This window comes from Apus apus, chromosome 3 (genome assembly GCF_020740795.1).
Source record: "Apus apus isolate bApuApu2 chromosome 3, bApuApu2.pri.cur, whole genome shotgun sequence".
NCBI lineage: Eukaryota > Metazoa > Chordata > Aves > Apodiformes > Apodidae > Apus > Apus apus.
In genome coordinates, this window is record NC_067284.1 from 98063306 (window position 1) to 98085985 (window position 22680).

The following is a 22680-nucleotide window of genomic DNA, read 5'->3' on the forward strand; positions in this document are numbered from 1 at the left end:
TCAACAAAATGCCTTGAGCTTGAAGAAAGGTATGTTCAAACCTGTAAAATTATTGAAAGCTCACAGTATTTCTTGCTTCATAATAGTTTTAGATTATATTTTATCTCAGTGTTCTTTTAATCATAAAACTTAGAGGAAAAAAGTGATGTTTTTCTTTACACTCTCATTGATATCTCTGCAAGAAGCCCAGCAACAGGCAACAAATACATTAATAGAAACCATGCATTTAAAAGGAAAAATAATTTCTATAAAGAGAATAGAACCAGAAAGAAAAGCATTACACAGTGAACAGAAAATTGTGGCTGTGTTGGGGAAGAAGCAGCAGTGGGTCTGCTGAGCTTACACCAGGCAGGATGTAATACAGCAGTAACAAAGCAGAGTCAGTAACTTTAAAGGGAAAGAGGTTGAGAAATGGAAAGGGGAAATAGCAGTTAAACAGTCCATGTGACATTTAATCCTGATTTCACTGAATTTTCTTGCATAATAAATTTACTCCTACAGTTTGTTTTCTTTTTCTCACTCACTTCTAAATTTTATTATATTGTTGATGTGTTGCTCAGCGCCTGCCAGAGATTTGCTGACGTGCTGTGGTTACCTGAAATCTACCGCTTCTAGTGACCTGTATTATTACTTTTAACCCAAAACTCTCAGGATTTCTTCAGATGGTGTTTTGCTCATCTCTTACACAGAAATTTACCAGTCCAGAGATTTGGCGGCCAACATCAAATGCTATAACGTTCTGTTCAGACATTCTACAAAACCATTCTTCTGGTCTTTTACCAAGTCCAAATAATCTCGCAGCATGATGTAATGTTTGTTGCTTGTTTGTTTTTAAGAAAAAGGGAGGGAGGATATTCTTGCTTCAGTGAGTTTAAAGGACAGAAATCCCATTCTATCCTCATGATACCTCTGTCCAAAACATGTATCTGCTATATATGCGTTACACAGAGGAGCTACCTGAATCAATAATTTCTTCACTTCCTACCTATTGCAATGCCTTTTCTGAGAGTTTAAGGACACGCTGCGTTTAGAAGTCACTTCCTTGGATATTTGGTTTGTATGAGATGATGCTTAGAGAGATAACTTTGATCCAGTGAACTTATTCTCCCAATTTTCCCATGAGTAAACTCAAGGCAGAGAGGCAGGCTCCTCCAGGGCAGTCCAGAGCATTTATGACTGGGAAATTCATCTGAACAGGGATGATATTCAGCCTCATTAGAAAAAAAAAAAAAAAAAGACCCCTGCAAAATCTTTCTACTTCTCTGAATACATTAAATGAAACACTTTGCACTTCTTAATTTTCTTCCTATAAGGCATGATTTCCAAATTTTCATGCATTGTGTATTACTTACTGCAAACTAGCCTATTCTTACCAGTGTCTGTGTTTGTATGGAAATGAGAACAGTACTCAAAGTTTCAGATATATGCATGATATTTTAGAAATGTATTCATATTCTAGCTCCTCTTATTCCTGAAAAAAATACATGATAGGGAGAGGGGAGTTGGAGCATGTTATCCAGGGGTTACATTCTCCACAGGCTGTATTCACTTTATCAGCATCATACCAGGAGCCCCTACTTATTTAATTGCTCACTGTTGTCTGCAAATATGTCACAGTTACTTTATTTCAGATATTTTTGTTTGTTTGTTTTCAGGACCATAATTTTGTATGTGCCTGTATTAAGACACACAAGGTTCAAATGAGTCTCCCTTACCAAGCTCAATCACCAAAGCCAAAATAATAATAATGAGCAAACATTAATTTGAACATGAAACTGAAGAACACTCTTCAGTCTCCTAAAAGCTGACTAGAGATAATTAAATAGTTATAAAATAAATACAGTTTTAAAAAATGCTATTACCTATCCACATTCAATTTTAAAACTTCTGGCTAGTGAAGGAAGTCTTATGAGAAGCAGCTGAGGACCTGGAGTTGTTCAGTCTGGAGAAAAGGAGGCTGAGGGGAGACCTTATCACTCTCTACAACTACCTGAAAGGAGGTTGTAGCCAGGTAGGGGTCTATCTCTTCTCCCAAGTAACAAGCACTAGGACAAGAGGAAATGGCCTGAAGTTGTGCTAGGGAAGGATTAGATAGGATGTTAGGAAACATTTCCTTACTGAAAGGATTGTCAAGCATTGGAACAGGCTGCCCAGGGAAGTGGTAGAGTCACCATCCCTGGAGGTATGTAAAAAGACATGTAGATGTGGTGCTTTGGGATATGATTTAGTGGTGGACTTGGCAGTGCTGGATTAACAGTTGGACTCAATGATCTTAAAGGTCTTTTCCAATCTAAATGATTCTGTGTTTCTAATAGTCTATTTCAACATAACCAACAGACAGAAACACAGGTGGTGTGTCTGCAAAATTTGTAATTCTGCTGCTACCTTTCCTATTTTTATACCATTAATATGAAGTTTCTCTGCCATCTCTAATGCATGGCTTTCTTAAGAGAGAAGAAAAGCTTTCTTACAAAAAAAAAAACCACAAAAACCTATCCCATATTCAAATTCCAAATGACAGAGATAATGATGGCAATATAAAAATGCAGCATAAATGCTTTATCAGATAGTTTTTTAAAAAAATTAGCCTTGTGTTGCTCTGTAATGAACTGCATTGAGCCAGAGACCATCAGCACAGAGGGAGATTATAGCTATTAGCAACACCAGAGGGAGGCCTACTGTTCAGAGTTCATCTAGTGATGGTATCCATCTTCTCCATTACCAAGAATTAATATAAATGCATTAAATCCTAATCCATCATAAGTTGATGCTTAGATTTGGTCTGATCCTCTCTTGAAATAACAAAAAAATCTCTTAAACATTGCATAATAACTTTTGTGTTAGTGTTATAACACAATTATTCTCTGCTTTTCTCTAATTGCATTATGATACACTTAAGCAATCTCGATTTGTAAATATTTCAGAGCAAGAGTGTTTGACTGTTCCAGTCATCAGACCCCTAACATATTTGGATCCAGCAGGTTGCATTTATCACTCTGACTCAACATGCAGGGAACTGGGAAGAATGCTTTCTTCTGATGATGCATAGTAAAAGCATTACAAGAGAAAAATAAAACAGATATTTACAGAAGAGGCTGTGACAGAAAAGAGATGTGCAGAAACACCCAAGTAATTAATGTATCATTTACATGTGAACCATGCATGTCTTGAACCCTCCCATTCCCTGTTTGTTTATTTTCTGGTTCTCAGGAATATCAGATACAAGGAAATCTTCCAATGAAGGAATACCAAAAAGTAATCTAATTTTAACAGCCTGTATCATCTCTGCATTATTGACTAAAGTAAGCAAAAATTCAGTAAAAGAGGTTCAATATGGATATCCACAGAGTTGTTAAGCAAGGAGAGAGAATTTGGATTATGCCGAACTAAATTGCACCCAATTCACAAATATATTGCTTCTTCAAAACATTCAAAAGAAAAACTAGTTGTTAGAAATCTTGCGGGGACTTAAGGAGGGAGGAGAAGAATATTATTCCATGCTTGGTAAAAATTCAGCCAAAATATATGAAAACAGAAGTGATTTTGCCTTCATACTATTTTCTAGAATGCAGTACATATAAATACTAATCAGGAAAAAAAATTTAAATGTTCAAGAGAAACAGCAGATGGTCAACTTAGAAACAAGAATCCAGTGGAAGGTAAAGGGTTAATCTTGTCAGCTGGTTTGGAGATTTCAGTATCGACTATATTATGCATTTTTTCAGTCAGTTATCAGTTCTGTCATAAGATTAATCAATTTGATCCTGAATGATGCAGATAAATGTTTGATACAAAGCAAAAATTGAAAGGAGCTTTTCAGTTTGTTTGTAGAAAAAACACTTTTAAGAGAGCTCAGCATAATCTTTAAAACCATAGTTCTAAAAAAAAATAATAAAATTACTCAGAAGTAAGTCACTGTAAAAATTCTTGATGGTCTTTGGAAAATCATAGCTAGTCTTTTTTCATGTTAATTTACCAAAACACTGACTCTATATTGAACAGTGAATTCTAAGTAGCAAGAACTGGGACACAGCCAAGGGACTGCGGCTATCAGAAACCCACACAGGGCAGGCACTCACCTGAGGCTAGCAAAGGAGTATTTTGACTGCTGCAGCTGGCACTTTTAAATTGATTTCCAGGGGGTTTCTTCAGTACCTGAATCCTTACGAAAAGGTCCCTGCATCCCCTTTTCAAGACTTACACATCATTTGTGTCACTGTCTCCAAAGAGTTGAGCTTTGATTCCTGCCTTAGACCTGAGGCTCTCACCTGCTTCTTCCAACCAGCATCAGCATCATAATTTATCCTATTTTATGTGTTAGAAAGCACAATTCAGAAATACCACACAAGATACAGGCACCTGAATTGCCTAAACTTGTCATCAGCAAGATGAGCAGCAAAAATTGTTTCACAGAAAACAAATTATGGTTATTATGAAGCATCACACCAAGATAGAAAGGTGATGTGTTTTACAGCAGTATAAAATCTTATTTGGGACTCCTCCTGCTGTTTGTAGAGTGAAATTTTCAAATTATACAGGAAAGGACATAACAACCAGAATCATCTTCACGTGTGCTGTTATTTAGAACTTCAGTGCTAGCCAAGGTAAACTGCATTTACTGTCTGCAATAAAAATAAGCTTTAAGAAAAGGCCGCTTAGAAACGTACCTTTTACTTCAGTGACAGAAGAAGGGCACAGCTAGACCAGTAGGTTACTAGGACATAGCTGCCATTGCAAGGGCTGAGGACATGGGAGCTGCTGCTGCATATTCAGCTGTCTTCCTGGGCCATACCATGACAGTGGATTTTGGGTTTTGCCAGACTTGCACGGCCATTTCATGAGGGACAGAAACATGCCACAATCCTGAACAGCAGCATGAGGGCATTTTCCACAAAACAACTTCTAGCCTCTCAACCCTCTTCTTTTAGGGTGGTCTGCAAAAATAGCTTAAGCAAGTTACTGGTTGAGATTCATAGATGGTAACTAATCAGATACTAAAATCACCCCCTCTGAGAAACCAGGTGTATGGCAGGTTGTAGGTTTCCACTGATCTCATACCCCTCTTTTTCCCCACAGGCAATAATTATCCCTTTTGTTTCCCAGATTTACTACGTCTTCTGTCCTAGTGCTCACATTGGCCCCTCAGGAGCTAACTTGTTTTCCCTTCTAGAGAATCTTTATCCTCACACACCACTTGGTTTCAGTTTCTTGTTTCAGCTTCAAGCCTGGAGAGAGCAGGTGTCCCAGACAGCATCTCCATTTTCCTGCCTGCAGCAAACGGTGTCACCTCACTGTAAAACCTGCTCAGATGTAGGTTGAGCGGTAACACTGTTAGTTCCCCTCTTCCATACAAATCGGGGATTTTCTCCCGTGCTTGCTGCCCCGCTAGCAGCCAGCAGGCTGTGCTACGGGATCACTTTTTTCCGAAGAAACGCGCTGAGCCCCGTTTGCCAGGAGCTGTGTGTTCCCACCGGCAGTACAAGAACTCGTGCTGCTGCCCGAGCCTGACACTGCTCTGCGCAGCGGTGGAAAGAGGAAAGATACGTTTCCCCATGAAAACAGCAGAGCAGCTTGTCACCATGAACAATATCCCATGTACTACCAAGGCGTCTGTCAGATAATTTCAAATATCCCCTAGGAACAGACAGGCCATTTTTTGAGCACCAGATGATAATACAGGAACTTTCACCCCCCTGACAGCTAGCAGTAGATAGGTTTGTTGTTTGTTTGTTTGTTTTTTCCCCAGCAAAAATAAACAACCTGTGATAATGTCAGAAGAATGATGACTGAGCCTTTCAAAAAATGTGAAATGATGAAATAGAGTCAAATGCCAGGAATGGAAATTTTGCCCTTTGTTGCCAGTGAACATGTTGACAAGCTCACAGGGACTCTCTGGAAGCCCAGTAGTTGTGGGGTTTTTTTAAGCAGCCAAAAGACACATGTCCAAATCATGATGAACAACTAATTTCTGCTCTTGTAAAACTTTGGAACAGTTATATTTTGTACTGTCACGGGAGGGAATAAATCAAAAGCCAGAGGAAGACAGGAGACAGGCCAGGCCAGCAAGTTGCTGTTTCGTAGCTAAATGGGTGCATGTGTGGTGCTCCAGACCCCACCACTGCCTCTCTCATGCCTGCACCAGCACCCCTCCAGCAAGCATGCCAGGAAGAATAGTAAAAGGAAATGTAGCATTGTTTTTTGTAGAGTTTGGCTTTCAGGCCCAGAAACAAAATACATGGCTATGCAAGAGATATGGAAAGCAAGAACATAGGCTGAGATCACAGTAAACCCCTTGTGAAAACCGCTCCCTCAGGTTGTCTTCACAACCATGTGTTGCAGGAGGGAAAAGGGGAAACAATCACTTGGTGAAAGCGGAGCTATAGCTTTGTGGGAAGCTGAGTCAAGTTAATGCTCTGCTCCTGAAAGGAAGAAGTCCCTCTCTCTGATGCAGCTCTCCTTCCTTCTGCTTCTGCCTACACAATTCAGCTGCCTCCCTTGTGAGGGCTCTGGCAGGCACTGAGCCATAAGCCAATTTTGTACACCATCACAGTAAAGGACTATCCAGCCTCTGGGCCTGTTCCTTGCTGACTGACTCCTGCTGCTGAGCTGGCAGAAGTGCCAAATGGCAAGTGGATTAGCTCAAGGCAAGGAGTGGGAGCATGTAGGAGACTGGGGGAACAGAAGAGGACAGGAACATACATTCTTCAGGGCAGCTGAGGCCTTAGACAAGTTCATCTATTTCTTAGGAAACACACCTTCATGGTGCTGCTGTCTGGCCTATTTGGCTAAACTGAAACTCTTTTGACAGAGATCCCAGTTCTCTTTTAATTGAAACAGGCTGCCCTGTGAGTTTAAAAAAGCTCCAGCAATGTCACACACCTCTAAGAAGAGACCATCCTTCCTTAAGCATGAATAAAGCAACCAATTAAAGAGAATTAACTAACAGCAGTTTCAAAAATTACATACCTCAAAGCATTCCTCAGTCAAACTGTTCGCTACCTCTTCCAATGGGAATTTACTTGTTTTAAGAACCAGAAAATCCTTATCTTATTACATATCACTAAACTGAAAAATCCACAGTGGGAGAAAAAAAAAAAAAAAAAGCTGAGAAAAATATTCTCATTTCAGTGTTTAATTGACAAGTGCAAACATAAGGCTTTCATTCTGCAAGATGTGTGTACCATTCCATTAAAATCAAGTCACACGTGTGGGCAACAAGCTGTAAAAAGGCAGTGCTGAGTGCAAACACTGTGCTGCAAGTTTCAAACCAGTGAAGGGAGGGAGGGGGGAAGAAAAATAGACTTAACAGATAAAGCACCAAATTGGGATTCCATATTTCAAGGTGCTGCAGGCCCTGTCCCTGCTTAACAGATATCCTTATAACCTTGCAAACACTCCTCCATGCATGGCTTTCCCTGCCTACACAGAGTTTAACAGAACAGGCACCCCCAATTCTCCTTTTGGCCAGTTCTTGAATTCTTGGCACTGAAAGTCTTGGACAAGAGTGCTGCTGTTTGTATGCATATATGACCCTTCTTTAGGCGGGTTAATTTGCTAAAAATTCTTAAATAAATGACTTATCTGAACCTTTGCTAGATTAGTGCTATTTTCTCTTCCCTTAAGAGTGGGAGATATTTCCATATCCTCTTCTCTTTATTTTCAGGTGGGGAAAGATAAAACTTCCATAAGCAACTTCAAGAATCAGAATAATTCGGGTAGGTCCTAAGGCATCTGGGAAACATTGTACCTAAGCTATAGTTGGAGGCTGTAAGTTATTTTCCCTATAGAAATGCCATACACCTATGTCCTTAACATAGACCTCATGTGGGCCAGATAGGGTACATAAGCCTCAGACACTGTGGGAGCTACAATCGTTTCCCAAATAAATGGATTTTCTGTGTTAAAGGCTGAGTCATGTAAAGTCAGTCATTTCAAGGTAGTACATCAAGGTTGGTGAACTATCAGTGAATTACATGCATATTTCATTTTTAGCTTTCTGCCACACTACAAGCCACTACCTTTGGATTTTTATCAGGAGGAAATAAATTAGAAGAATATTCATTTTTCCAAACTAGACAGGTCTTGGAACTTCTCCCATAGCAAATTTCAAGGAATTTAGTATTCTCCTCAACACATAGGAATCTTTTTTCAGTTTTGAAATGCCCAGCTTTTGGCATGCTGAGCTCCCATTAACTTATGCATAGATAGAAGACTTTCAGCCTCATTCAGTACAGAGCTTTTCTGTTCTGTTTTTCAAGTCATTTTTCGTTTTAGGTAATAATGAAAATGGTTCTTAGAAATGCAGGAACGTGGCAGTTTGGAGCAGACTGGGATAAATCTTCAAGCCATCAGGGAAATGCTGACTGACATCTTAAAATATCTGCTGCTTTGAAATACCCCACACAGAACAGGAAATACCACTTTGGCTCTACTACTACAGGAAAACCACTTTGGCTTCCTGTAAAAAAATATGTCTCATATACATGAAGTAAAGTCCAGGCCCCCACTGCAATTTGCAGCTTTTGTACCCTCGACAAAATCAAAACAACAAAGCCCCAAAATCAAACTTCAACTGCAATACATGGAGGTATGCATACATGGACTCTTACTACTTTAAGACTTAAAAAATACAAATGTTCATATTATATCTTCAATATACATGTAAGCTTATAGGCTTACACAATATATGCAGCATGCCCATATTTTTTCCTACTTTAAATTCTGAAATTCTACACAGTTTTAGATCAAATACCACCTTTCTGTCTCAACACAGGTTTTTCTCTCAATATTAAGGTTTACTGCAAAAAGAAAATTATCTGGGGAAAAAAATAATCTTGTAGCACATTATTTATTCCTGTTTATTCCTGTTTCAGGTGAAACCCAGTGCTGAGTAAATAGTCAGAACTAGATGCAGAAACGAGTCACTGTCCCCACATGAAACTTCTCCCATCTTTGGAAAGGAAATGTGATCCCAGCTCATTCTTGTAGCTTGTGAGATGTATACCAACAAAATCAAGAGATTCAGTTTCCAGAAAAGCCACTAGAGACAGGGTGCAGGAACAGCTGAAATCAGATATTGTCATTAGTTACTCCAGAATCTGCGTAGCTGGACCAACAGCTGTGCCAATAGCAACAAGCTTTATGGACAAAGGAATAAATGTGCATGTGTGCACATCTATGCGCACACATTTTGTCCTGAAAAAGTACATAAAACAAGTCCCATGAGGCAGATGGTTTAAGACTTTTAGACATTCACTTGGGATGCATGGTTTCCCTCCACTGTGAGTCGGTAGTGCAGGCCTTCCAAATGCAGACCAGCAGATACCGTTTACCCCAAGTATCATGGAGTGGCACACAGAGTTGTTCAAGTTTTTGCTGCTGAGGTGACACCCTGCTGTATCCACCAGTTTTAGTTAGCTTGTTCACTCTTCTTTCTCCTCTTGTGGCTTTCACGTTGCTGCAATATCAACATGAAATGATGAACCCAGCACCAGATTAAAATTGTCACATTAATTAGCCGTGCCAGCAAATGAATTCTGTTTTAGTACAATTTTCACTTCACATTTTCCAAACTTTCCATTTGTTTCTGGTCTAAATAGTAACTGAAGAAAATGCAGATAGACTCTAAACATTGCACTAGCATAAAACTCATGCATTTGTTTTCTTGAACACAGATAATTTTGTTAAAATAACAACTGCATTTTAGTAACCCCATTCAATAATTTTCTCTGTTTTTCAAAGAGTGCCACACAGCCCATCCTCAGCACATTTTCAAAAACTCAGTAGTTCAACAATAAGCATCTAGTCAATATCTGAAAGTGTAATTCAAAAGCTATTTACACTACATAATCTTACCAAAACCAGTAGTAGAGTTTGGGCAGTTTGAAGACATTTGTCTGTTTCTGTATCTGTGAAACCTGTTTTGTGTATGCTTATACAAGCACAGTGTGAAAAGAGCCAACACAACATGTGCAGGCCACATAGTGCTTTCCTTCATATAGTGCAAATCTGCTTCAGCAAATGGTGCTGATTAGAACTTTGCTCAAAAGTGCAAGGCACTGACTAGTCTGTCTCAGCTCGAGAGGCCACTTCAGCACATGCTTGTTAATAAGAACTAAGTGAATTTTTTTTTTAAGAAAAATGGTGTTTGCATGCTTTGTTTCATAAGAAATTGAATAGTTTGCACCCACAAGAGAAAATTTAAAATGTGAGTTCAATTTGATCTCTATTATTTACCAATTATTTAGCTCCAATGAGTCAAAATTGAGATTAATCAAGCAGGTTAATCCCTACACTCCTAGCTTTGTCTGTGTGTGTGGTAGTTACTTGACACACATTCAAGGGCTATCCCTCTCACACCTGCATCTGCTTTGAAGAACTGCACTCAGGAGTGGGACACTCACAGGTGTCCGCTGTCCAGACAGTCTTCTAGGAGCAGTAAAAGATAATGAAATCTTAAAATGGGCTCAATTTTTAGGAAGTGATGACTCTAAATAAAATTGCAACAGGTATTGAGCTTACTTACTTTCTATCAACTTCTAGTTAGAATTACTGAAGTGATGAAATCACCACTCATATGTCAATTTCCTGAGAACCATAGCTTTTTAACCAACTTAGGATTTATGTCTGCTTCCCCATTTAGTTATTGGCACTCACTTCCAGCTAATATTTGTTCCCCAGCAGCAGACTAGCCCCAATTACTAAGTCCTGACCAATATCAGCCCTTACTCTCACACTCCTAAATCCCTTTCATACTGGAGACAGTGATGCTATCCCAGGCATAGCCCTTCTTCTGCGTTCAATCAGCCCCCATTTTCCCTGACTCTCTTCCATTAAAGCCTGTCTCAAAGGACCTACATTCTTCCTTTTGCTTCCTGTTTCTTGTAATTTACCATCTGCTTCTCAGTTCTCACACTCAACCCAGCCCTAACAGCCATTTTTTGATGCATTGGGATGTAATGACATCTCTGTTTTAAAAGGAAAGTCGCTGAGTGTTGAAAATGCAGTAACAGTCAGATATCACTACACAGGTGGAAAAGATTTCACGTGTTGCCACTAACACTATTAACTTTGGTTTTCTCAATCAAGCTACGATGAAACAGAGGACATATAAAGACAGGTAAATATGGAATCTGTATAGTGTATTTTGTTTTAAAAGATAAACCATATTGAAAACTAATGACAAAAAATATCTTTACAAAATAGCCAACAGAAGTGCAGATTGCCACAGTTCTTAAGTGGCATTAATTTGAGAACAGTGGGCTAATTCTTGCTTTTCAAAATTCAGCACTCTGCAAAGTTCCTTATACTTGTACACATAGAGAAGATGGAAAGGCTAAAACCCCAAACCTATACTGAGGACAATGAAGCTAAGAAGTTATAATACTGCAGCTAAACCTCTTAAAATACTTTTTTTTTTTTTTTTACCATAGGGAAATCCTTAAACTTTCTAGAAACTACCTAGAAAATTTCTACATTTTTTATAAACTGTAGCAACTGTTTCTAGAAACAGTTTTTCTTAATCTAAAGATTACAGATTTTCTTAATCTAAAAATCAAAGCTGGAAAGAGAGAAAAAAATGTTATAGCAGATACCCCAGAGTAGTCTCGGTTGTAGAGTTATTACTGTGATTCATAATGGAACAAAAAAACAAAGAAGCATTTCAAGTCAACCTATAAGCACTCTCATCTGGATGGGTCTGGTCAATGTGTGCCTATCTACATTATGAAAATCAGCATATATAAATATATAAATAAAACAGATATACAGTACATGGTCACATTCATATAAGCCATAAAATGACATGAATTTACAAAAAAAAAAAAAATTTGTAGCTATATTTTTACACCTTCAGGTCCACATAAGAAATTTAATTATTTAGCTTCTGTCATGTGAACTTGATCATCATCCTAAGTAGGAATCTGCGATGAACTTGTACCTTCTGTATTCACAATTGTCAAAAATTAGAAAGAAGAAAACAATCTTCCAAGGAATTCTGCCAAGTCTATAATAAAAGTTGAAACTTGTTGAAGCATTAGCTGCCTCACTGAAGAGTAAATTACATGTTAGCAAACATTGAGAGACCTTCTCTTCTTCGTGTAGAAAGACAATACCTTTTTCTAGTCCATAAATAAATTTGAAATTCATAAAACATCAGGCAAAGCACAAAGTGGATGCCTGACAGCTGTCTGTAGCATAAACTCATGCATAATTACTATCATATTTGTCTCAGTTTAAACTGTTAGAGTGGTGAAAGTGAATTAATGTAGAGATGAAAATGCATACATCAGGTTACCTTACAGGATAAAAAGGTAGAGAGTAGACTATGCCCTACTGGCATTGTTATAGCTTCCTTTAACAGTAAGTTACGTGGTTAAAACAACCCCAAGGATCTCACATTATGCAGTTCATATTATACAGTTCTGTGGCTTCCAGGAGTTGGATATATTTAATTTACTTCTCCTAAGATACGAAAACATTTCTTTGCTACTTCATCAAAAAGTCTTCTCAGGTATGCAGTCCAGGTTCAGGCATGCTGTTTTAGTTTAGCGGATTTGCCCTTTTGACTTGAAATAAGTTTTGCAGGAGGAATTAAAGTTTTGCAGAAGTGGTTGTTTTCCTTTTGAAGAACAATTGGATAAAACAAACCTAAAAATGCAGCAGTTTAAAATGCCTGTATGTGAAGACTCTTGAGGAATAATCTTGTCATGAACCATCAAACCATGGCCTCAGATGGCACTTTCAGTGATAGGCTGTGGAGTCAGCACTTGCTCCTCAATGTTCTCTGTGGACATGTCCTGGACCTCCTGCTGCTGATAGATATCTTGGACTAGCATGATGTTTGTATTCCTCCATTCTCTATACTTCATTGCCGTCAACTTTGGGTCCTCTAGCAACTGGTTAATTGTGGCCAGGTCATGCTCCTTACACTAGAAAGAGAACAAATGGTTATTTCCCACAGAAACTGTCAAGCTTGTTGTCTAACAAAACACTCTGGAAACATTAGAGGACCCTGTCACAAGGATGTGCTCAATTATCCATCCTCCTGACAACTTATTCCCATTTTTAGAACACAGCTCATCAAAGTTAAGCCCACAGCAGAAATTTACCCCAGTTGAAGGCCAGATTATGATTTCATGTAGATTTTTCGTTTTACAGGATTCTTAAAACTTTGTGAGAGGACTAATGTGAAAATTAGATGCTGTTATACTGTATTACAACGAGTTAGTACTTGCATGAAACTGGACACAACATCAATTATTTCTGTAATTCACACCAATTCCAACATTCTCAAAAAATACTTATTCCCTGACTACACTATAAATGTGTTTGAGAGCTAGACAGAAAATAATTTTAGCTATAATCCATGCACTTGGCAGTAAATTTTATGTGGAACTAGAGCACATGTTGCTGTGAATACATCTGCCACCAGCTACTACCAATTAATCTAGTTTAGATTTTTAGACAAGAGCAGCTCAGACCATATACTGCAGAAGTCCTATTTGGATTGGAAAATATTAACAGCCACTGATATAGGGAGACTGAAACTCTTTATGTTACAGAATCACAGAATGGTTGAGATGGGAAGGGAATTCCAGACATCACCTGGTCCAACCCCCTTCCTCAAGCCTAGGATCACCTACAGCAGGCCGCCTAGGACCATGTCCAGAGAGCTTTTAATATCTCCAAGGAGAGAGAACCCACAGGCTTTTGGGGCACCTTGTCCTAGAGCTCAGTCACCATCACAGTGAAAAAGTGTTTCCTGATGTTTCAGTTTGTGCCCATTGCCTCTGGTCCTGTGACTGGGAACCACTGAAAAGAGCCTGGCTCCATTCTCCTTGCACCCACCTTTCAGGTATAAATATTAATTTATGTTCTCACATTTTCTAACACAACAAACCACTTTGCTTTTCCAGCCCTTATTGCCTATCCATGGAGTGGATCACAAGATAGAGAAGCCTCAGTTAGCAGTTACAATTAATGAAGGCATCATGCTGCAGGAACAAACCTTTACTGCTTTTGCCTGGCTCCATCCCCCCAGTCTGTATGTGACAGCAATGGGATAGTTCTTGCCATCTTCTGCTGCCACTGGTTTCAACACACCTGAGGACACTGTGCTGGTGGCTGCCTTAAAAACACCTTGAAAAAACTCCCACACATCCATGACACTTCCTGAAGGCAGCAAGAGGCTGCCCACACATCCATATCCCACTACTACTCTAATGAATTATCAACTACACCCTAAAGACCTAGAGTCAGCTCTTGTAAGAGGGTTTCTGGCATCGATGCAGAGATATGCACAGTTAACCTAAGAGAAGGAGAGGAGATAGGGAGGCAAAAGGGTGAGAATATTATTTCCAGTGGACAAAATTGTTGGCAAAAAGCTATGCCATGGAATTTTCCTGTAGCACTAAATCTATTTCCCACATTCATTAAGCCTGTGATGCATTTGCACAGTTTCCCTCTCTTCCAAACTATCCAAAGCATGTTTTGTTAATGATAGATTGTGGCAGCAACATTAATCTGTTGTTAAAGATGTGAAGTCAAAAGTCCAAAATCAAAATTGCAGTGAATCTTGCATAAATCACTTATTTCAAACTAATGGGGTTTTAATTAAAGCAGAGTAAATATGGAACAGGTACAAAACTTTCCTGATTTTTAGATTTCTAATAGATAATTTTCAATTATCTCATGTCTCTTGTTATTTGTTAAGAAAATTTACTTTAAAAACACATAATCCCACTGATGCAATGAATATGGCACTTTCCCACTGCAGGCATTTGCCTTTCAGACAGAATCAGCTAAACACTTCTGTGTATAGAAATTGTTTGTGTCTGTGAGAAAATGTCTGTGCTGTATTTGTCTTGTCAATACTTCAAGTTCTTAGTTTGAAGAAAGAAAAAAAAAAACACCACATTTTATACATTATGAGCACTCCAAAAATTATTTTTCCATATTAAATACCAGTGTTAAGCCTAAAGTTATGAACACTGCTAATCACAACTTCGATAAGACTCCCGTGTTCAATCAATGCAAAGCTGTCCTTGCTCATGTCTGGTAGCAAGGTTTCTAGGTTTCCATTCAGCTCCATGCTAAAGAAGTTGATTGTCCCACAAGATAAAGTTTGTACTAACTGGTTCATAGATGTATTAGGGAGGCTCCTACTGTGGAAACCTTTGCAGTTTGTCTCTATATTTAGTTTCCTGTTGCATAAAATAGGCGTACTTTTTAAACTAACTCTCTGTTGGGCTCAGTTTATTGCTGATGCAGATGAATACTGCTGTAGTCAGTACCATGTCACTGAAGACTCTTTGATACCAAGAACAGACTTCATCAGGTCTCATGTGGAGCCTGGAAGCCCTACAGCAGAGACAATGACTATATTCCCACTTGTCTTTTCAACTGTATCTTCAGGAAGTTTAACACAGGCTGGGGAGTGCCAAAGTCAAGCCTCCCGTTGCAACAAATAATCAAAGCAATGATAGTACTGATAGAACTTTTTCATGCATTTCTCCAGTGTAAAATGCCTGAAGCCGAATACATGGACTTCAAACAAGATACTCAATTTCTGCTTCTAATGCGTTCAAAAAGGAACAAGTGAAATCCTAGATTTGCATTTATTCTTTCTTCTCCTTTCAATTTGAATGTTATGGTTAAGCTTTCTGTTTCCCTCAGTACCATCCAGAAGAAGCCTTTGAAATCCCATGACACCTGATGCTGGTGAGTAAACAGACTCATAAATCCTGATTTTTCAGACGGATTTACTGGCCCTTTAATGCAATATCCCCTGAACCCCTCCACCCCCCTTCAGTTCGTTATATGGTTCCAACATAAAAGCAGGATGCTTTTGTTATTAAAAATATTTTAGTTACAGGAGGTCTTTACAATAGCTTTGGCACATCCTGTACATCCTCCAAAAATCACACAAGGAAAACTTTTCTTGGCTCAGGGTCATTTTCATGTCCTTTATCATCAGCCTAATTTGTCTGCTCTTCCTTTCTTAAGGCTCCCCTGTTTAATGCATTCAGCTGAGCTTGCAAGTTTTCCAGCTAAGAGAAGCTTTCTATATTAAATTTTCCAAATGAGCTGGAACCTCTGCAAGCAGGGTCCCTCCTGAACTATTGGATCCGTTTTCAGTTCAAATTTAACAACAAAACACAGGTCAGTATTCAGAATGAAGTGGAAAACATTTTCAAAAACTTAACCAAATTCTCTGAGGATTTAAGTAAAAATGTAATTAGAGTTTGACTGAAGTCTAGGCTTGCTTCTTTTTTCAGCCAGACTGTTTCTTTCTCTCAGGCTTTTCCTTGGCTTACATTGTGACCTCACCTTTAACGTGCTGTTCAGCATTCGAATTTTGTGGAGTTTCTCATTAATGGAGGGGTTTTTGCTGCGTTTGATGAATGACTTCCTGAGCTCCTTCTTCGTTGACAGCCGACGATCACCAATGGGAGACAGGCTTGCTTGTTCTAATGATTTGTAGAGTCGCTCCATCTCATCATCATCACATTTTTCCTGATCTGCAAAGAAAAGAATAAATTGGGTATGAGAACATGAATATAGCACCAGAGATCAGAAATATGAACTTCAGCCATCAGAAAGGCACTTAACCAGGTCAAAAAGTAACAGCTTTAGAGTTAAAACCAAGCGCAATTTTTAAGGTAATTTATAGGGTAATTAAACATGAGAAAGGTATACTAGCAAACTCAAATGTTTTTAAGAATCAGGCCATGATCCAAACAGATACAAGCATGTATTTTTACTGACAGAGGGCTGCTATAATGCTCACAGTCTTTGAACAACTGTCAGTAATATTATATTCAAATTTAAAAAAAAAAAAGCCTTGATTATCTCCACCTTAATTATTCTGATGGCTCCCAAGCTGCAGCACCATCTTCCATGACAGAGAGGACATGAAAGGAAAAGCTAGAAATCAGCTGAGAATAAAATAGCATAAAATAGGGTAAAAATTGAAGCGAAGGCAAAATTTTTCAGAGTAAACCAACTTAAAAATGAACAGTCAGAAACTGAAAATATACCATGCATATAGAGGGGTGTTTTGGCAGAAAGCCATTTTCAGCAACAGGCTATCCAACTCACTTCTTGTCCCTCAGTCCACACTGCAAGCTTTTCTACTTCAGTGTTTGCCAAAGGAAAATCTTAATGTTATTGGTGTTTTCATAGCGCTAATGAGTCCCTCAGGATTCGCTGGGATAATCTTATTTCACTGGGAATGGTGCTGGTGGTTCTTCTCAGCTATGGTCCTCCATGTGCCACTTGAACTAGCTGGGCATTTTTTCTTTTAATTTCAAGTTAAACATTGACTTTTCTAAATCAGCTTCAGTCAGCAAACATTTTCTGAACATAAGGAAGAAGTTCTTTTGCTCACTCATGGAGCAACAAAAAGACTTCTCCAACATGTCAGCACACTTAGGATGCTGCTCCTTATCTTTTCCATGTTTTTAAAAGCACAGCATTCTCCTGTACCCCTGTTCTGTCTAAATATTTAGGTTACAAAAAAAGGTTTATGATATGCTACAAATATTTGCCTTCGCTGTGTTTCAGGCTTTTTTTTCACTACTTTGTGATTATAAAAAGCCTACTGTAACTTGACAAGAGCTAAATATAGCTTCCAACATTGGTACGGTGCTGGGGGAGGAAAAGGAGAACTGTTGTATATTTAACAAGCTGCAGGAAATAGAAAAAAAATGCAAGTGTAAGGCATAATACACAGCAGTAGTATTTCCTGAAAACTGTCAGCTTATGCCAGGAGGCTCGTAATTATAACTAGCTTCCTGCCTACTTTCTTGGGATGAAGCAGCTGTTTGTTCCATTAGCCAGCTCCTGCTCAGGACTGGCTCAGTTCTGCTGCAGCCATCACTCATCAGGGCCATGCACAGTATTACTTTGAGAGATAAATAGACCTTTATCAGATATCCAGACAGGAATACATAAGAAAACAAACAAACAAACAAACAAAACAAAAAACCCAGCATTGGTCTTGTCCAGCAACTTTAAAAAATAGTCAAGCCATTGGGGGACTTGAAGTCCTCATTTCAGGAATCTTTTGAGGCTAACTCACGATGCTCCTCAGTGTCATCAAAAGGGTTACAAAACAGCAATCATAAGAAAACACCCTCACTGACCATTCTTCCTCCATGCTAAGTACTGTGATGTCTTTCACGCATTTGTGGGTGAAGGTAAGAGGAGCAGAAGTGCTCAGTGCAGAGAAAAAGAGGGAGCTGATGTCAGAAAAAAACTGGCAAAAGGCTTCTAGACAATGCACACGATCAGCAATGTGTGCTCAGCTCCTGTGTATTTTCCAGATTTCAACCTTAAACTCCTCTCTATTTTTCATCCTTCCACCACTCCCACCCCCCAAAGGGATTAATCAGGTAATTTCAGAGGGAAAGGAATGTGTTAGATTCTTCAGATTGGGTGGATAAAGGGAGTGACAGGGAAGCCACTTAAGGGGATTTCAGGAGGTGGTTGGAAAACACGGGTGAGTGAAAACTACAGGCTGTGTAGAGCCAGATACAAATCATATAGTACTTTTTTTTCCTCCATCTTTGTTTACACTGATAAGCAGTGAACTTCCTCCACAACAGTTAAGAAATAACCAAACATTCTTTTAATACTGTGCTTTTGTACAGAAGCAGATACAGTTGCTATTGACAAAGAGTATGTCTGACAATAAACCTCTATAAATTAAGGCCAGATTGTCTGATACCTGTCTGGACCTCTACCTTCAATGTCTTGAGTTCCCCTGAGCCAAGCTCAGACATAAAATATTCAAGTGTTACAGGCTTGAAGCTGCCACTGAACACATTAGATTGATGCTGTAAATCTGAAAGGGGGAGCAGTAATGAAGAAAGGGGAGAAGTGTTATATCTAGCAATCAATTAATAAGATCAATAAAATTACCTGTGATAAGAAAACATATTTCTCTGCACTTAAACAATGGTGCATTATGGTATTTCACAAGCCTTTTAATGCCATGAAAGTAAATTAAGAAAGGACTACCTATAGTTTGCTTTCTTTTTTTCCCCACAAAACATCCAGTTCAGGTTGGACTACAGAGATAAAGCAATGTGACTCAAGGTTTAAGCACAGACTGGACTTCTTCTCCAGATTCAAACATTCCCAATGCATTTTCCTAGAACTTGGTATTGTTTAATTCCCTTGCACTTGGAGTCAGAGCACTGACCTGCAGATGAGCAAGTCTTTAACAGAAGAACAGGCATTCAGCAATTCTGTATTTTTAGGCTGCAGTCATTTGGATTCCTCCTATGAAACCTGGCCTGTCTAGACCATATTACTGAATTGATACAAAATGTTTCCGTTCCATCACAAAGTAAAAAATTATGCAAAAAACACAAAGTACAGAAGTTCAGACCCTGGTGTAAAAATTAACAGATTGTGTCAGCCTCCCAGAGATAAATGTACCCCCCATACTCTGAGCTTTGTTAACCTCCAAATGTTTCTAATTGTAGAATGGTTGAGGTTAGAAAGGACCTTAAAGCTCACCAGGTTCCAACCTCCCTGCTATGAGCAAGGACACGTCACACTAGACTAGGCTGCACAAAGCCTTATCCAACCTGGCCTTGAACACCTCCAGAGAGGGGGTATCCACAGCCTCCCTAGGCAACCTATTCCAATGCCCTACTACCCCCATGGTAAATAATTTCTTCTTAATATTCAACCTAAATCTACGTTCTTTCAGTTTAAAACCATTACCCTTTGTCCTGTCACTACCCTTCTCTGGTGAAAAACCCCTCTCCAGCTTTCCTGTAGGCCCCCTTCAGATACTGGAAGGCTGCTGATGGATATATTCTGCTGGCAACAATTCTTAATTACATGGACAGGCTGGACCCCACATTACGCTGCTCTGGAGTGAGTTTTTCCATCCTGGTCACACAGCTAACATTCAAAATAACTTCAAAATATAATACTGCAACTTATCTCTTCCACCAGTACTCTTCAAGCTAAGGACTTTCAACCTCAGGCATGCAAGATAGGAAACTGAAATGCTACTACAGCGTTCCTTTATCTCATCCTATTTAAAAATAAAATACATCCATTTTTCTCTCAGGACCCACTGAAGGATTAGTGGCAAAGAACAAACAGCAACAGTGGAAGGATATTACATATTGTGTACATGCACACAGGGGAATGTGCATTGTGCACTTTTCCCTTCCCTTTGCAGTATTAACTATAAACAATTCTGTTGAATTGCCATTGGAAGGATGTCTTCCTGGGATCCCTCACCATGACCTTTGCTCACAGCCTGCTAAAGCATCATAGCACTTCTGAAAAATTTTTGTAGTATTGTGAAGCTCTTTTTAACTTTTCCCCACTCCACAGTGGGGAAAGTGGAAAAGAACCAGTGCTGACAAAGAACCTGACAAAAAGGGAAGTTCTGCCCTGAAATATTTTAACATTTAACAAAAAGAGACCTTCTAGAAGTTGGGGTGAGGAAAATAAAGTAAAATTTAGGCGAGAACTTCTGACAAATTACGTTTAAGGGGAAGTAAAATACAAATTTGTGGCTTGATGCCACTTATCTGGAATTTCCTTCTAACTAACAGGAGATATCACAGACAAGAGCAAGCTGCCAGAGGTTCAACATGCCAGCTCTTCACCTTCTCAATTTTCGGCTTCCACTGTCCTATCGGCCAACCTGCCACAGGTGGGAGACATTAAGGCACTGAGACCTTGCAGCAGCAGTACAGGACCCTGCCTGAAGTTATCCTGCAAATGTGAAACTATCCACAACTTTTAAAAAAGCAGCTGTGAAAAATCAAGCTGATTGTTTCCCAGCAGTAAAGATACAGAAATTGGTAAAATTTGGCAAAAAGAGCATTTTGCATTATAAACCACCTCCAACAGAGCATATCTTACTAAATCTGAACTGAAATGTAAATACTTATTCTCCCATTTACTGACTGAGATCTCACAGCTCTCCATCTGTGTATTAATCTCAGGGAAAAAAAAAAAAATCTTCCTCCTGTCTTTGTTACTTTTATGAGGTTCTTGAAGCTGTGCCAAAACTTTAATTTCTAATTCTGCCAAAACTTTTCATGCCAATGGGGCATCAGAACGGGGAGAGGAGAGAAAAAAAAAAATCATAAACTGCTTTTTGCCCTTACCTACCTACACACACCACCCCACACCCGTCCACTCTCCATAGCAGTGGTAAACTTTTCACTGGGAATATGATGACACCTTGGGAAAATCACATTTTCCACAGAACTACAGAATAGGAAAGAGAAGAAATATTTTAATCAGGAGGGCATAGTTTAGATTGACTCCTCACTGGCAAATGCAGAACTAAAGGTAGGAGAGAGTGGGAGAAAATAACAGAAAAAATATGTAACCACCAGCAGTTGGATGCTCTCGACTATAATAGTGCAGTGGACTCAGCAGTGAGGGATGGCATTTTAAACAAACTGTGACTGAATTGGAAACAACACAATAAGTACCCTTTTTTTCAGAGAGTTCATAAAACCATAACACCATAGTTTTCACTGTGATTCCTAATGCCTTTTTGATGGGAAGCAAAAAAACCATTCAAAGGCAGTTGTTTCTCTGCACAGTTGTTCTCACCATAGGCATATTTCTTGGCCAGTCTCAGCCATGTTCTAGCCATTTTCTGTAACTTTTGCAGAAGGAACAAAGGGGTCGGTGCACACCAGAGGATCTGCTCTGGCGATTACTGGCACAGGCAGACTCCAGAGAGGAAGAGGATGTGAGTTTTGAGAAAAGAAGGAATTGACTGTATCCAGCTCCTATTTAACCAACTCCTTCCCACAAAAGGAACCCAGATGAAATTCAAATGGTATTTGAAAACCTTTCCAGGTTTTTAAAAATATTGGCACACAGCAGATCTTCTACCACCTACTGTAAGCTAAGGTAAAATAAATAAACCAGAAGTGCTGCCAAAAGGATTGCTTGCCAAGACACAGTAACTTCACATGATCATAAAACTCTCAGAAAATGCAAGGGAAAAGGATGTTGTTGCTATTGTAGAAGATCCCTAAATAAATACAAAACCACGTTCCTGTTCTCTTAAAGTAATGTCTCCATTTCTGTGGCTTGCTTTTGCTATAATACTTTTTGATGATTATTGTAATGGGTCATAGTCAGATACTTTTTGCTCCAGTGGTTTCCAGAAGAATTGTAAAGGATGAAGTTTGGCTGCAGAGCTTGTCTCACCATCCAGGATGGGGCAAGGCCATGTAATCAGACAGTTGTTTGTATTCTAACTGCTTCTTGTTTACCTTCCTCTTTCTTTGTGTCACAGGCAACTTTGAATCCTTTGTCAGTGTGCATGTAGCAAGCTGCAACATGGAAATAAAAAATATTTCCACAAAGTACGTGGAAGCTTAATGCTGAACTCCATTAAGAGAAGAATGTTAAACTCTCTTTTTTTGGTACCTTTGCTCTACTCTCTGGTATGTAACCTCTCCCCAGTAATCATTGCTGAGAATTAAGACTGAGAATGGTCATAACACTATTAAGAGTGGCTGGAAAGGTCATAAGAATATCATATTGTACATCACCATGCAACAGACACAGTCACTTAGCAGATTTATTTAAATCATTTTCATTGGAAAAATAATCCATGGTCATTTAGTTGGATCTGTTGTTTCTTTTACAGAGATTCATCCATTTATCTCT

General features: G+C 38.9%; 1 protein-coding gene across 1 annotated transcript in view; it reads right to left on the minus strand.

The window, feature by feature from the left end:
* Positions 1-7162: 7162 nt before the first annotated feature.
* Positions 7163-22680, minus strand: part of IPCEF1 (interaction protein for cytohesin exchange factors 1) — a 62072-nt gene continuing 46554 nt past the window's right edge. Inside the window, exons 10-11 of the mRNA XM_051615800.1 lie at positions 16330-16520; positions 7163-12929 (exon numbers count right to left, since the gene is read on the minus strand). Coding sequence (XP_051471760.1) covers positions 12729-12929; positions 16330-16520 — 392 coding nt within the window. The 3' untranslated portion in view covers positions 7163-12728. The remainder of the gene's footprint in view (positions 12930-16329; positions 16521-22680) is intronic.